The sequence below is a fragment of the Lissotriton vulgaris genome, chromosome 3_1 (genome assembly GCF_964263255.1).
Source record: "Lissotriton vulgaris chromosome 3_1, aLisVul1.2, whole genome shotgun sequence".
Taxonomy (NCBI): domain Eukaryota; kingdom Metazoa; phylum Chordata; class Amphibia; order Caudata; family Salamandridae; genus Lissotriton; species Lissotriton vulgaris.
The window spans coordinates 1,430,845,638-1,430,862,825 of record NC_141689.1 but is presented as its reverse complement, the minus strand read 5'-3'; the positions used below and the strand labels follow the sequence as shown (position 1 = coordinate 1,430,862,825).

At 43.8% G+C, this 17,188-nt stretch overlaps 1 protein-coding gene across 1 annotated transcript in view; it reads right to left on the bottom strand.

Annotated features, from left to right (window-relative positions):
• Window positions 1-17,188, bottom strand: part of TNKS (tankyrase) — a 700,580-nt gene that overhangs the window by 571,580 nt on the left and 111,812 nt on the right. The window contains exon 4 of the mRNA XM_086961923.1: window positions 7,495-7,575. Coding sequence (XP_086818049.1) covers window positions 7,495-7,575 — 81 coding nt within the window. The remainder of the gene's footprint in view (window positions 1-7,494; window positions 7,576-17,188) is intronic.

Below are 17,188 nucleotides of genomic sequence, written 5' to 3'. Positions count from 1 at the left end.
CTCAAACACTTCAGCACGCCTACCCTGTCAAATGAAGACCAAACACGCCTTAGTGGGGTAAACACAGAGGAAGAGATAGATGGAGCTATTTCCACATTGCCAACATGCAAAGACGCGCAGATTAAGTCATTTCATACCTTTCAGAATTTGGGCTCTCACTGATCAATGAAGGTAGTAACAATTAGTACATTGCTTAGGTTAGTCCCTTGGCACTCCACCAAGTGACTTCATTTACCCACCAGTGCTAAAAATACTTCCCATGATTTGCTCAGCAAGCTTCACATGTCAGACACTGCCTTGGCCCTGAAGGCTGGGCCACTCTAATACACGATCATGACAGGTTGCTTCAAGACTCTAAGCTAAAAATTCTATACTTTAAAGACTTGAACGATTGGTACTGGTCTCCCCAAAAACTGAAGAGAGCTAGACAATTAGCACATGTATGAAAGATTAATGGGATGTGCATCATATACTATGGCCCTGTCCGTCACTTACTTCTCACTGGAACAAGGGATGGGCCATCTCTGCATAAAATGAGCTCTATTACAATACACCCTTCTTCCTACTTAGAACTTCTGCATGATTAACACATTTTGATGAACTGAATGTTCACATACATAGGCGTTTGGGCACTTACATAGCAGTAGCAGCTAAGTTGAGTGTCCTCCGACACTGGGAACAGGGAATCACACATACTGGTACAGATGGATTACTGAAAATGCATAGGACTGCGTTATGCAAGAGGGTGACTTACACACTAAATAATATACTGGAAGTGTTAGACAGGATTTGGGAAACGTCCCTAGAATCAGAAGGGGAAATCACAGAGTTTTCACAGATGATATTGAGTGCCCAACAATCAGTACCCATCTGGAGATGGTATCGGGTTGGTGAGAACTGATTCTACATCTGGCTTAATTACAGCAGGGCTGAGTATGTATATTATGTATCATAGAGTTTCTTTCCATATCATTATGGTGAAAGTGAAATTTGCAAAATGCTGTCAGTCATCGGTTACATTCTTGTGAGTACACACATTCTTGTCACATGGAGTGCCCTCAGATTCCTATGCTTATTCTTGTGGGCCCCTTATGTTTTTCTAGCTAATTTGGTGTACAAATGATTCATCAACCTGTTGAAAGAGTACCTCATTTATTTGGCTTGCCAATCAGATATGTCAGCTGTTAATTCATAATATTGGTGCTGTGTGTTGACAAATCCATATGCCTGCAAGAGAGGGGTTCACCATTTGTGTTTCATACTCTTGTCATTATTTCTTATCTAATATTGGCAAGTTGAATGATGTGGTGATGCATAGATGCCAGTATCAATGTCAGTCAGAAGGATCAATAGGTACATTTTGTGCGACCTCTACAATCTTGTTTTGTTACTATAGTGCACATATTCCATTCTTTTCCATTGCTTTAGCTCTCCTACCTACAAGATAATCTTAGTGTGGACTTGCTTGAGAATATGCAGCCCAGTAAGTATACCTGGGGGCTCACTGCCTAACACATGAATATATTTGTGACAAATAAAAAATTTATTTTCACAACTTCAATTGTATTCAGATATACTAAGAGCTTCGGCACTGGGTCCTGGTCATGTTTAAAAAAACTCACAATATTTACGAAATAACCAATACCAAGAAGTTGTTAAGTGCACTCCCATTTTAAGTTTCTTTCATAAACCACATTTGCAGGGTTTTTAGAAATATAATATATAAGAAAATGGTTTGTGTCGACCCAAAAATTCCTCTACAGAATCAACAAAATGAAAATCTTGTGAAAATTAACACCGCTACACTCAAACCCTTGAATAAGCCGGCAAAGCAAAACTGTGCCAACGCGTACTATCCTTTTCCCACAATAGATGGAAATTGAAAACTTCGCTGACAACTGAAGACGCCTAAATAGCAACACTACCGGGCAGAGGGCAGTAACGTAGAACATTCAAACCCGTAGCCCAAAAAGCATGTCACAGACAGCCATAAGGCAACTGAACATGACACAAACCTATTCTAAATTGACCAAGCAGACAAAAAGGACACCCAAGCAAACATGCAGTGTAGGGAGACTGGGAGGATATTGCACCACGTATCCATGTCTCTGTGGAATGGAATATCTTCACCTCAGCACCTGAACCACGTAATCTACTAGTATCATACAAAACCTCACACTGGTAGCTCTAAAAGTGGGGCACATATTTTAAAATCATTACACATCCCATGTCAGCTCCACACTAACCAAGCTACAAAAAACAGGCAATAAGAACAAACAACACCTCAAAATGCAGAACTCTTATGGGAAGAGGACACAGGCATGAGATTCAATGATAGCGAATTGGACCTTGTACTCGCTTAGCCTTTTACAGTGTTAAGAAATGCTAGATTCAAACAGATACAGTCATACAGGTACAGAGCATACCTACATTGGCAATCATGAACGTCTTCATCCACGGAGAAAATGTACAATACCCCAATACTAGTTACAGGATGAGGACATACAACATATGCTGTGGAAATGTACAGATCTTTCCCACTTTTGATCACAGTCGTTGAACATTTAAGCCAAATCTTGGAGCACAATACCCTACTTATTTGAGACACCAGTGTGCTAGGCTTATTCAAATGCTAAAAAAACATTGCTTTGGCCAGATTCCTGGATCTGGCCCTATTACTGGCTAAGATTGCAATAGCGAGCCATTTGGAATACTAGTATGCCCCAATAATTCCAATGTGGAAACAGACTGTAGTCACATGGGCTAAATCTGAAAGTACGTCACATAAGGGGGAAGAAGCTAGGGTCTTCCACAAATACACCTTACCCCTAGAATGGGATGAACCGATTGTAAACTTTCAATTTTAGTCCAAGGATGACTACTGCCCACCTTAAAGTAGCACTCAAGGACCATCACAAGCCAGATCACAGCAACACCTCCAAGGCACCCAATACATGCAATTGCATGGACCACGTGTCCTGACCCCTTTCCTTTATTTACCCTAAAAAACCAACAAAGCACCTGCTAATACCAACGGCATCCCTAACACCTCACTTGATTTTCACTTAGCTGCACACAATTTAACGATAATCCCAATTAATCCTACTTACAGCTCCTTTGCATCCTTATACTCTCCTGCCCCAAACTGCATCATATGCACCAATTTATTATGCCTAGTACATGCCTTATTATTAACCCCGACTAAGTTTGAGCTTACCAAGTGGTCTTCTTTCTCCTCGTTCAAAATTGTTTCTTTTGTCTCGGACTCAGTATCCTGCATACGACGCTCTGCTCTAACACGGAGATGACAGAGTGACTTTACGCACCGATTTCATCTAAAGATCAGCGGCACATAATGTTACAAAACAGCAGTCTGAACATCTTGCCTATTTTTAATTGTTTTTACACCTGCTAGGCAGGGTGCATTGTAACAATTTTCGCATAACTGCAAAAATGTTTTAGTAAAAAACACGTCAAAAAAATATAGAACTGTTATGAAGAGACTGCAGAGAGACAACGAAGAACAACCTCGGAGGAAGCAAAGTCACTCAAGAACTGAGACCCAGAAGTGGGTGGTCTTCATAGTCCGATTTAGAATTAAGCAAGTCTGCCTCACTACTTATCTTCTGTACACGAAAGCCCTCAACAAAGGCATGAGCAAGGCTTTTAAAGGCCTAAGGGAGACCTTCGCCATTTGTTTCAGCGTGTCCAAAACCGGTCTGACACAGACCAACTGAAAAACTAAGCCAACACAAAGGATGACATTTAATTCGGTGCAGATGCCAAAACAAATGGCAAGACCATCGGCCATCAAGTGTCCAGCAGCTCACATGGAGAGAATGATTTGTGAGAGATCTAAAAAACGTTATCAGCAGGACAATTATTTAGATAGCCAGTTCTGAAATAGTAAACACAATGCCACCATTCTATTGTAGAAATTCTACTTTTTGAATTAACATTTTTATTCTTCAGAAAATCTCTCAAAACTAAGGTTTAAATCTGTTTTAGTGGTTTCCAGAATTTGTTGCAACAAAAAAAAACTGTCATTTTGGCCTCTCTCCAACAGAGACGCCCATGCCATGATATGCCGTGAAACACAATGACTTGAAACACATAGCTACCCCTTTCTCCCGTGTAACCCCCACTCCCATTGTACTCAGTTTGTGATAGCATGGTCTGGGCCGTTCTTCCTCCAAAATTCCTCTATCTTCGACCTAGGAAGCCTCTCTCGCCATGTTTGTGTCATTAACCATGGCTGTCAGACACAGTAACTGCAAATTTTTAGAGTATGTTAATCCTTTAAATTCCGTGGAGAGTAACACGATGTATGGAGCCCACATGTTGAAGTAAGCTGTTGGATTATTGGTCGTCATCATGAGTCAGTTTCTCCATATCCAAGATGTGTCATATTCTATATAGCCAACTCATGTGTGTAGGGACTTTGTCCGTACCCCAGTGGGAGAGTATCGCCTGAAGCACAACTCAAAGTGCTAAATTAATGTGCTGCCCTAGTCTAGATCTCAGGGGATTAGGGAGCCCTAGTATGACATAGACCGGAAAGCGTGGGAGGTTTGCGTCTAGATGTGTGTTAAAATCATTCAGGACTACCTCCCAGTATCTAGTCAGCTTCAGGCAGGTCTACAAATGTGCGCATCCTCGCCAGCAGTGCTCTGTACGAGTAGGGTTGCAGCTGTTTAATCTGGTGGGGGTAAATTATCAATATGTAACTGTCTTAGTGGCTGCTTCGCCTGCCATGTTACAAATTTCATGGCTCATAAGAAATGTCTTCCTAGTCTTTATGCGTGAGTGTTCACCCCAAGTCTTGCTCCCATCTTTTCTGTCCGATGTTTTGTCTGCAACGTTGAAATGCACAAGAAGTGTGTACAGGTTAGAGATGATGCGTGTATCGCTGCCTTTAATTAAAAGCCATTTTTAGAATGGCATAAGTAGCCTCTGTGCATAACTCTGATTTGTAAGGTGCATCACCCAATGCCAGAATCAAGACAGAAATCAGGATAATCGGAGGATTAAAGATAATCGGAGGATTAAAAGCAATCGGATTGATCCTCAAACACCCTCAAACCCACAACCCTCTTAGCACCACCATCCACTACATAGAAAGTAAGACATATGATAATCCTTCAACGCTGAGCACACCTTAGTTTCCCATAGCAATGTGAATGTGGTGATCAAGTATACCAACTTGCAACAGTCCCTAAGCTAGAGGATCTTTCCACCTGCATTAACTAAACACTAAACGGAGTTTATAAAAAGTCTTTCTGAAGACTCACTAAAGACAAATTAAACACTATCTCTTCTGGGCTCTCAAAGGAAACTCAATAAAATGCAAAGGTTCAAAACCAAGCACCCACTGTGCATCTTAAATTGTAGAGAGGAAACTACATAAAACCAGACTTGAGAGCATTCCACTAGCTTCCAGTGGACAGAAAATAAACGTTAAAGCTCAATTCACATTACACAAGGGTTATTGGAGACTATGAAACAGGAGGGAACTGATGCCCAAAAGAAACCAGTGATTGGCAACAGCTAACCTCTTTGTATTACCCTTCAAACTTAAATACAGAGGCATATCTTCGGGCGTCATGGACCAGGATGTAACAAGCACTTGCTTCAAAACAAAATTCTGAATTAAACTCACAATATCAAACTTACCCACGCCACAACAACAAAAAAACATTTGCCTCATAGCAGCTGGATTGTCTCATAATTAATGTAAGATCTATTAACAAGAATTTGATTTGATCTCAGTCCCCTCACCAGACCTGTTCAATCATCGAAATCTGGCTCAGTGATGATGCTGCAACAATGTTCCATAGGGGTTTCCACCAAGATACAATAACTGTAGTGCCAAACGGACCCAAGAAAATTGGAGGCGGCCTGCAGTAGACTTCAAAAACACCTAAATGACAAGAAACTTGGCTCTTTGCCACAACTGAATATGAATCTATTCTTGAACGCTGCTTGCCCTAGTCTATGTTCTTTTTTTAAACTAATTTCAATCAATATAAAACCAACACTGAGTGCTAGAGCATTCACCAATGCCTTACTCAATGCCATTCAAGAGATCACAATAAATTACAAGATCTGTACGTCCATTTGAGCTCTGACCATTTAGAGTTACTGACCAGAGGCCTCTCCAAATGATAGCCATCTCACGAAATCAAGAGGAGATCAAATTCTCTTCCCTCAACTTGCTCCTTGAGCGAAGTGAAGAACAGCAGGCAAGCCCCAATCACCTCTACACCATGTACCATCACTGTAAGATCATCACTTCTGGTTACAGTCCTCGAAACAGAACACCACCGCGGGGAAATACTTCTGCAGCTCTGATTTTTAAGAGATGCTGTGGTTGATATCTAAATGTGGCAAATCAGCCATTGGCATCAATGTACCCAAATGATTCTTCACTGAATGCTGGGCAACAGAAGAAATGCACTAGAAAAAAAAATATCAGATGTGGATCAAGGAAGGTAACATAACTGGATTACCAGTTCACAAGCACTGTGAAATTAAAAGAGAATTATTTATGCCAGACTGAAGTCAGTATTTGGGTAAAGACTCATGCCTCAGCACACCGCCCACCAGCAGGACAATCACTCCAGTGTAACACAATAAATGTTGCTGCAGTGAAACTTAAAACAATTCATTCATAATTTAGCTTTTAAACCCATGCATTCATTGATTTTTCTTTTTCAATAATAACATGCTATTTGGCGGTCGAGTTTGAAGGCTTTTTTCTAGGATCCAACAGCTCCAAAAGTGCATGTGCTACTTGGAGAACTCATTAAGGATGAAAAGAAAGTCATTTAAGTACCAATGGCTACAAAATCCAATTATTTTCCCCATTCAGCTGTACTGATTCTACTACATTAGTGTCAAAGACCATACTCATACATGAAAGGATAATTACAGAAGAAAGCCTCCGGATGGGAGAGAAAGGAACTTGAATGTGAGCAAGAAGGACGCTAGACAACAAGTCTCGAGGTCAGAACTGAAGTGCTTTGAAGGCAGGACTAAGAAGAATGGTATGCTCGCTTCAGATGCCCTTATGAGTTCCCCTGAGTCCATGCAAAATTGAGTGCTGAACCTACTGCCAAAGAGGACTGGGAGGAAAACATCAGCAGCCATACAATTTGGATCCATGCATTTCACATAGAAATGATTTTGGCAGTAGCATCAAAAGGCGTTTTATCCTTTTGTTTTGGTGCTCATGGTTGGTCATCTTACATTGGGAGTGTGTCAAAGGATGAATACTGTGAACAGGACCACACCAATAAAACGGTGTAATGACATCCACAATATTCAAAATGGAGTAAGAGTTCTCTTCATGCATTACTCTGGGTGATGCTTTAATAAATGTATTGCATTCTAGGGCCACACAACACAAAGTTGTAAAAAAAATAAAAAATGAAGTGAGAGCATGCCCACAATTCCCACTCACAGGACACCTCTACAGCAACATGCAGTACCTACCATTCCTCAGTTTCAGATTTTTCTGCCAAAAATAATTTAACTTAACGTAAGGTCCCGAAACTGGTGGGAGGGTGTGGTAATCTGTGGAGAGAGCAGCAGGGAAAATATGGATTGTAGACACCAAGGCGAAAGTCGGTAGAGGACATTGAGGGTGAGCGATTTTTGGCCATTTACAACAAACACTCAACTGCGAGAAGTAAAGGTTGAGGGGGATGGGTCCCAATATGCCATTAATGTTGCATTAAGGCACACTTGTCTACTTAGTACCCATAAAATGCAAACAAGAAGATTTAAGAATGGTGCACAAAACTAACTTTTAAAGGCAAATATCCCAAACATTGTGTGCCGACACTACTGGCAAAAAAAAATCAAACTGGTTCACATAATTAAAAAACAAAAGTCAGCTAAAAGACATACGGCCTTATCCTGTATTTGAACTGAAGAACTTAGAAAATATTCCAAATAAAGGACTTTTGCTGTTAACAAAAAGGGGTTGATGAGATTGAGATACCAGAACACACATCAGCATTTTGACCAGAGTTTCACCAAGAGGAAAAGGGTTACCAAGGGCCAAATTTCGATTTACAAGTTAGATTGTCAATGATTACAATCCAAGTATTCCAACCTATTCCATACATCAGAGAAGTGGACTAAACAGGAGGCCACTGATACAATAAAGGTGAAGCAAGACAAAGGAACTGCACCCAATCAAAAGAAGTTCCAATGAACGGACCTTGGCAAAATGTATGCAGTATTGTAGATTCTTTCATTTTAGACATATTGTATGGACAATTGCTGTTTAACTATCACATATGTCTGTTTCCAGTCGAATATACAGAAAATGCATCTTGTGATGTGCAAACACCTACTATCATTAGGAAGGCCTAAGAGAAACTAAGGTCAACAACTATACAAATTGGGGCAGATTCCGATCCGGTAAAAAGCGCTCCGAATAGCCGTTCGGAGCGTCTTTCCCGTACGAATCGGACCCTGCAACGTCCCCCGTACGTACAACGAAGTACGATTTGTACCAGGACCTGGACTTCGTACGAATCATACAGAGACCGTACCACTCTAATCTCCGTACGAGTCTCACTCGGAACCCGCTGTACGAGATACATGTACGGTTCGTGGCTGCTTTTTCCGACCTGGCAAGTACGATTCGTGTCTGGTACGCACTGTACAACCCTTTTTCTACGGGAGCTGAAAACAGACGTAAAAGCAGAGTTCGCCCCGAAACAGGTACGGAACGGCCCGCCCCGGGTACGGCGCGTATCCCCCATGAATGCAGGGGTACGGCATGTACCCCTGCGATCATGGGGGTACGCACCATATACCCAGGGTACATGGGGTACGCACCGTACCCCATGTACGCTGGCTGTACGGCGCGTACCCCTTGTACGCTGGGTGTACAGCGCGTACCCCCCATGATCACAGGGGTACGGCGCGTACCCCTGCGATCATGGGGGGTATGCGCCGTACGGTGTGTATGTGTGTGCCCTTTTCCGTACGAATCGCCCTTAACTGACGTGGACCGTACGACTCGCGTCCTGATACCCCGGTCTGGATCGTACTAGTCTGGTCGTACGGCGTGTGTACGAGTCGTACGGAGACTGCTCCGGATGAGAGTCGTATGGACGGTAATTTTACCGGATCGGAATCGGGCCCATTGTGTGTACTGTTCAGTATACCACTGTGTTGTGCTGGCACATTTAAGAGCAAAAAAAGCACGGAGTATGCAGTCGTTCATTTGTAGAGTGCTTGGTTACACAGATGGTGTTTCCCCCGCGCTGAGACATCGGATCTGAGAAGTGTATGCTATTAGTTTGCTGTTTTTGTTCTCAATAGATTACTGTCCTTAAAAGTATATATACTTGAGAAATCAAAAAACCTGCACTACCTAAAATGGTAGGGAATTGATTGCAGTAGTATTAATAGTCATGTTCAGTCACCCTTTGAAGTCCTGTTGTAGAATAGGATACAGCTAGTTCTCAAAGAACTGTAATACTCATCTTCATACATATGCCAGGCAATAGCACTCACAGAATAGTATGCAGCATAATTAACAAGCATTTACAATGCAATAGGTCTCGCAGCATTAAAGTTTGAGTTACTGGCATTGTAAATGACAATGCTTTGCATTAATTATTTTTTTTAAATTTGCAATTGGTATATAAACATGGTTTGTGAATGGTTAGCTGTTGCTTATGCTAAGCAAAGTTGGCAGTAAGATAGAGTGCTAGTCTTGCTTGTTATAAGCATGCTGATTTAAACAAGATTACTCATCGATGCAGAGCCACAAAGAGGCGTCGGCTAGAGAACATCAACATTTGGCCCTGGGACACGATCTGCAATGTAGATCCAATTATCATGCACTCTATAATGAGCATCCTTCCCAGGAAACAAATCGTATCGTTCGCCCCCGCAGGGTCACGCTCGGCCATGTCTATGCTACTTTTCCCATCACAAGGTGGACGGGCATTTGCCTTAGACAGCATCACACAGAACTACCGGGAGACGGGGGATCCGGCTGATAACTGGTAAGGCTAGTTGAAATGTGTCTAGGACTGCTATGTACCCGCAGATTACGCTTTGTTGGAAGGGCGATGCCTTGTAGTTTGGTCTATGTGGGATGCACTTAAAGGGGCAGTGAAATAGAAGAGGACCCAGGGATAGATCGATTCAGCGTTATATTCTTGGCCCTTGCATTATTTTGGGATGTGATTGTGACCTGTGTGGGAATCAACCATAGTTTATCATGTTAATGGAAGGGAGATGTATTCTTGTCCTAGACCAGAGTAGACCTAAGTTTGTGTAACTTACAAGTCTAAAAAACAGATACGTTGTGGTGGTTAAATCACACAAGGATATTTAGAAAGTGGGGCTTTATGTCTTCTCCTCGCGGTGCTGCCTTGCTTTCCACTTTAAAAAATATATTATATTCATTAGCTTGGAGGATTGTTTGATAAGGGCCTTACTTTCCATGCCAGCCTCAGTCTGTGCGGCTTCCAGTGATAGCCCTGCCTGCTGGAGCTAGTTTGCGCCCCTGGCAGAGCCTCACACACTGTTGCACGGCCGGCAGGGCTCTCTGCAGCAGCTGGCTGCTCTGCCCTTCGCAGTCTATTCCGTTTCCAACGCCTGCCTTTCAGCCCGCTTCCAGTTTCTGACGTATCCCTTTCCTAGGAGTCTAGCAGATACGCCATATCTGGGCTGCCAGGACAGAGCAGGGAGTGTTTCGAAGCATTTCTTAGTATTACATCACGGTTTGTGTGGGAGAATGTCAGATTTCTCAATTGTTTCTCTATAATGCATCTGTAATTGGACAGAGGAACAAGACCTTTTATTTATTAAATAGAAACACTTTTTTTCATTTAAATGCCCGATAGTGGGACACTTTTCTGTATTGTTTTTATCTAGTTTCAAGGATCACCACAGTTAGTGCTGGTTGCCGCCGCCGTCATATGTTCAATCAAACTGAAATGCCAGTGTTTATGCGCTGAAGTGACAGAACTGAACTAGGTTAAAATGGATAATTGTTTGACTTATTTTTCACAACATGTAAATTACTTTGTGCAAGTTAACTGCAAATGGTGATCTCGAGACTGCACTTTAAGAAATAGTTGGCACCGTCAGAAGGTAAACAAGGAGGCAGTGTCCTGAGCCACCGCTGTGCAGCGGCACTGCACTCCCAGGTGCTTGCCGGTGCATTGAGCATGCTCTGCAGGGGGCTGGCATGGCACAGGCTGGCAGGCAGTGCACCAAGTCCGCACTGTGTACCATGCTCCACCCATGCACTGGCCCCCCGCCGGCCACAAGGAGGCAGTGTACGGTGTCACCACCGTGCACGGGCAGGGATACGAGCTGGCAGGGTGCGATCTGTCTTTTATTTTATTTCATTTATACGTTTTTATATAGCGCTGACTTTACCCGAAGGCGTCAGAGGGCTTTACAACAGGAACAGAAAATTACAAGTAAACAAATTGCAAAAGCAGACGTTAAGTTACACGAGGTAAAAGTGGTAATTGTGAGCAAACAAAATACATGAGGTGGCAAACAGTGCATTACAGGAGGAAAAAGTGACAAGTGTAGCCAAGCGCTTCAGAGCCCCAGAAAGGGGTGGTAAGCGATATATATACGTTACTTTACCGTCTGAAGCGCACGTAGTGATGAAAAGACCATGCAAATGAGGAAACAGCCCCTTTTCTTGCAAGTTTTTCTCAAAAGGCCGTTTTCCAGATTTATGGCGCGTGAGTTAAACTGGGAGAAAGTGAAAGAAAGAGGGGACAGAGACGGAGACAGGGGTGCGAGAGGGGTCATCCAAGAGTGAGGGAACATTGAGTGAGTGGGTAGAAGAAAGGGGGGTTGAGAGCGAGCAGCGCAGTGGAGAGACCAAGAGGGCAGAGCGCGTGCAAGAATGCGGCCCCGCCGTGGAGGATTTTTATTTATTTATGCGTTTTTATATAGTGCGGACTTTACACGAAGGCGTCAGAGCGCTTCACAGTACGGTGGGCTCCGACTCCTCTGTGCACGTCAACAAGGTGGTCGCTGACTCGTGGGGACGTGCTGGTATCCGGGACGCGGTCTCCCCCCTGCGCTTAGCAATGCCTCTGCGGGCGCCGATGCTCAGCTCCTCTCCACCGGTCACACGCACGAGTAACAGGTAAAAACGAAACTGAAACATATAAGTCGCGCGACGTGAGCTGCCTACGGTAGAAGCTCACGCGCGCGACCAAATCCCAAGGCGCACGTCGACACGCGCGACCCAATCCCAAGGCGTGTTTGAATCAGACTGCCATGCTTCTCAATGCTGCGCGTGGCCATCTCTTGTCTCCACTCGTCGTCGCCTGAGCTGACTACTATAGCCTCGTGGCGAGAGAGCGCTTTCGCGTGCTATCGCCAGGGCGAGACCTAAAAATGAGAGCTTCATCGACTGATGTGTTTCTTCATCAAATTTTGAATGACTTCACTACTAAAAGCCGTACTTTGAAATGGTGAAGAAAAGCCTTTGGGTGACGTAAGGGCTCCGTCGTCTTTTGTCAACTTTAATAGTAGGGAGGATTAATGACACTCCTATATGGGACAAGAAAAGGCTTATTTCAAAGATGATGCGGTTTCAACAAAAAAAACTTAAAAAGGTACTTTCCCACGCCAGTGTCCCTATTTCAGGCAAATAATTTAGGGCTTCGGGCAACAAAAAAATAAAAATAATGGTGTGCAAAGTCTCTTGAAGAAAAGGTTCTTAGGTCTATGCTGAAAAACAGATTTCCATATTAATGTAACAATTAAGGTAACATTTTCTATCAATACATTAGGAGAAATACAAGCAGTCTACAGAACAATTACATTAACGCTTGCATCCTTCTTTTTTTAAAGATCTGATATATAATTTCTATCATACACAGGTGTTTTAAATCTTAAAAATCCTGTGACTTTGTCGAAGTCACAGGACTTTTAAGATTTAAAACACCTGTGCATGATAGAAGCCATGAGTCTACATTTTCATCATGATCAGACCGGTCTATTAAGATGAAATGGAGCAATGATTGAAATTGTACATTAGATCTTTAAAAAATGGGATGCAAGAGTTTTAGTTTTGGGGGTAGGCAATGACTGCATACCGTCCCTAAATAAATCTTCCAAAAGCTTTGCATTTAGTAAATAAGGGATAAAATACTTGATATTTAAAAGGGGGCTTATTCTTTTTCAGATGAGCTCAAAGTTAAAACCTCAACCGTGTAACATTTTGTGGTCAAATCTGTTCTGGTAACACACGAAAATCTATATAGTCTTCTGAAATGCCTAACTGCTCAAAAATCAGAGCCATGATAACAGCAATAACAGAAGTGGAGAATATTTTTTTCTCCTGAAGTGAAAGGGTACGATTAGAGGAAATCCCCGGACAAAAAAAGTTTATATTTTTATTCGGTTTCTAAATGTTTTTGCTCTTTAAGTTTATGTAATAAGGAAAAAAACTGTTCCGAAATGTAACTGGGCACCCTATTTGTATGGGTAAGAAAACTGCTTTGTGTTGTGTATTCACCAAAATAATTTACCAGTAGAAAAGTAGGATTCCTAGACTAAAAAATATAGCCATGATTGGTGCGAATGGTTTTGTCCTACAGATCTCCGATGATCTAGATAACTGGCTCCCAATGCACATTCTGAACTATCAGTCCTAATTTTCTGACGAATTGGAGTCACCAAGCAGAATTCTTTCAATACGTTAACATCATGAGGCCTCCTTCAAAGACATTGCAATCATCTTTGTTTCTGGGAGATTTTAATTCACTCTTTTTTGCCCCCTCCTCAACTCTTTAAGTTGTATCATTTATGAGTGGCTCCTCTGAAAAAGAACATGCATGTGACTTGGTGTACTTTGATTTAGTGAAGACATTTTTCTGTGTACATTATAATATGAATACCAAAGAGAATATTAACAAATGTGATGCACTATACTATATTAACTAGCCATTCCATTCTTTACAGTAATGTTCAATGATGATGCCAAGATTAATCACTTTTCTAATAGTGGCGGCCTTTAATAAGAGCAGTTGTAAACATATTCTGACCTGCACTCAAAGGCTTGCTTGCACAACCCAAGCCAGACTTTATTTCTGATCTCTACAGGAGATGAGATGCCAGTAGATGGGGTGCACATCATTAAGCTACATGGCTGGAGCCAGTTACATTATTTTCAGCCCATGGATTGGATTCCAAAACAAGCATTGGAAATGCAATAGGTCTCGCATTAGAAAAGTTGGAGCTATTGGTTTTGTAAATGACAAATATTTTATTTATTTGTTGGTTTTTAAAATAGCTAAATTGATAGCTTTGTCATTTACAACGCCAATAGTTATAACTTTCGCGAATGTGACACCTATAGCATTTGGAATGCAACATGTTTTGTATTTACGTGACATAGATGGCAGCTCTGGTCGTTAGGCCACATCTCTAGAGAGCAGGAGAGTGCAGCAGGGGAGAGAAGCACAGCAATGCAATAGGTCTCGCATTAGGAAAGTTTGAGCTATTGGTATTGTAAAGGACACATTTTTCATTTATGTGCTTGTTTTGAAAATTGCGAAATTAATAGCTTTGTTATTTACAATGCCAATAGTTTTATCTTTCGCAAATGTGACACCTATTGCAACACAATATGTGTTGTAGCACTGAGTGGTGTGAGGGTGAGTGGGTGTGTGAGGGTGGGTGAGGGTGTGTGAGGGTGAGGGTGTGTGAGGATGAGGGTGTGTGAGGGTGTGTGAGGGTGAGGGTGTGTGAGGGTGAGTGAGGGTGAGTGAGGGTGAGTGAGGGTGAGGGTTAAGGGGGGTGAGGGTGAGAGGGTGACAGTGTGTGTGAGGGTGAGGGGATGAGGGTAAGGGTGTGTGAGGGAGAGGGGGTGATGGTGAGGGGGTGATGGTGAGAGGGTGGGGGTGATGGTGAGAGGGTGAGGGTGTGTGAGGGTGAGGGGGTGTGAGGCTGAGTGAGGGTGAGAGGGTTGTGAGGGGGTGTGAGGGTGAGTGAGGGTGTGTGAGGATGAGGGGGTGAGGATGAGTGAGGGTGTGTGAGTGTGGGTGAGTGTGTGGGATTGAGGGGGATGAGGGTGAGGAGGTGTGAGGGTGAGGAGGTGTGAGGGTGAGGAGGTGTGAGGGTGATGGGGTGAGGGTGTGAGAGGGTGTGAGGGTGAGTGAGGGTGAGTGAGGGTGAGATGGTGTGAGGGTGAGATGGTGTGAGGGTGAGGGTGTGTGTGTGGGTGAGGGGCTGTAGAAGCAAACATGCAATAATCAACTATGGCTAGAAAGATATAAGGCCTCCTTGCATGGCATATATTATTTTTCCCCTTTACATAAGTTGGTTTGACACAAGGTAACAAATGTGTTTAAATCTAGCTCATGTTCCATCTTCAGGAGGGTATACTGATGGGGATTTTCTCTCTCTCCCTTTTGGTAAACATATATAGTGCCCTCTAGCACTTTATGATACTAGAATAGTGTGCCCCCTTTTTGACTTGCAACTGATTTTTATTTATATAGTGTGAGAGTACCTCTAAAAGTTAAGTCTCCTGTGATCATACCGTGGAATGGTCATTAGCATATTGTGTTTAGCTGTAAGAGGCAAGGGTTAGGTACAGACAAACACTCAGGATGGCTCCCCGAACCCATGGGTCCCTTACCTGCTCTGGACACGGCGCTTTGGGTGACTGCTCTGATCATCAATGGCAGTTGCTACAGATAACAGCTCCGTCCAAGCCTTCTGCTTCTGCTTTCGGGTGACTGCTGTGCCCTTTGATGGCGAGGGCAGAGGACACCAGCTCCGCCCGAGCCTCCCACTTCTATTGCTGCTTTCAGGTCCAAAGCATCATCACCGAAAGGAGCACATTAACAGCGTGCAGAAGCTATGGGCTACGCTCTGCCCCTGATATATGTCGCGCTGCAGCACCGGGCCTGAGTAAAACGGGTGTTGTGGTTATATCAAACAAATGTATGTTGACCAAAGCAGGGTCAAGCCTTCTGCTTATGCTGCTGCTTTCGGGTGACTGTTGTGCCCGTTGATGGTAGTGGCCGAGGAGAGCAGCTCTGCCCGAGCCTCATGCTTCCGTTGCTACATTCAGGGCCAAAGCACCATCGCAGAACAGAGCAGATGAACGGCGAGTAGCAGCTATTTGGGCTACACTGGGCCCCTGATGCATGTCACACTGCGTGACCTATCAGGCGGCAATGGGTGCCATGGCTGTAAATTCTTTTTAAATGATAAACGCAGGGGGGCGCACTAAAATGGTGCCCCTGTATGTTTCACTTATGTGCATGGCGGCCGTGAAGCGGGCGCCCATGGTAAACAAGACGGAGGGGGAAGGCAGAGAAGGGGAAAGGGGGAGGAGAAATGCGACACGGCGGGCAGGGGAGGGGGCGGAGCGGGGAGAGGAGTGCTACAGAGAGGGAAGTACTGGCTTTCGTACACTAGTGACCGAGACCCATTGCAGGGAGAACAGAGGTAGATTAAGCCCTTGCCGTGGGATTGTGTCATTGGAAGTCCCCCAGACTGGTCCGACGATGTGCTTTGTTGACAGCTGCCTTAGGCCAACACATTTATTCTCTACCAGATGGTCCCTCACTCCGCCAGATATGCGCAGCACTCCCGGGTTGCCTCGCTTTTGTAAGTCTTGAGTGTGAAAAAGGCATTGGAGTGTCAGCACAATTAAAATTAACCGCACTACAGAAAATTGAAACATAGAGACCGTGTAGTGAGTGTGAAAGTGAAAAACTGAATTTAATAACAAGTTTAAACGAGACCCAGAGGAGGCTATCTTAAAACAAGGCTGTGCTGGGAGAGAGAGAGTGGGGAGGAGAGTAGGAGGAGGAGGGGGGAGGAGAGTAGGAGGAGGAGGGGGGGGGGGAGGAGAGTAGGGGAGGCACGGCCGCTAGGCCGTGCAACCAAGAAGTGAAGAGACAAGACGGAGGGAAGGCAGAGAAGGGGAGGGGGGAGGAGAAATGCGACACGGCGGGCAGGGGAGGGGGCTGAGCGGGGGTGTGGGAGGAGTGCGCCTGAGGGAAAATACAGCTGGGGGCATGTGCACGCGCTTTTAGGCTCAATGCGCATGCGCATTGAGCTTGAATTTCACGGGCACTGCAAGGAATCGCCACGATTCCTTGCAAGTTCGTTAAAGTCTGTTTAAGCCCCCATAGTCTCGCAAGCTCGATGC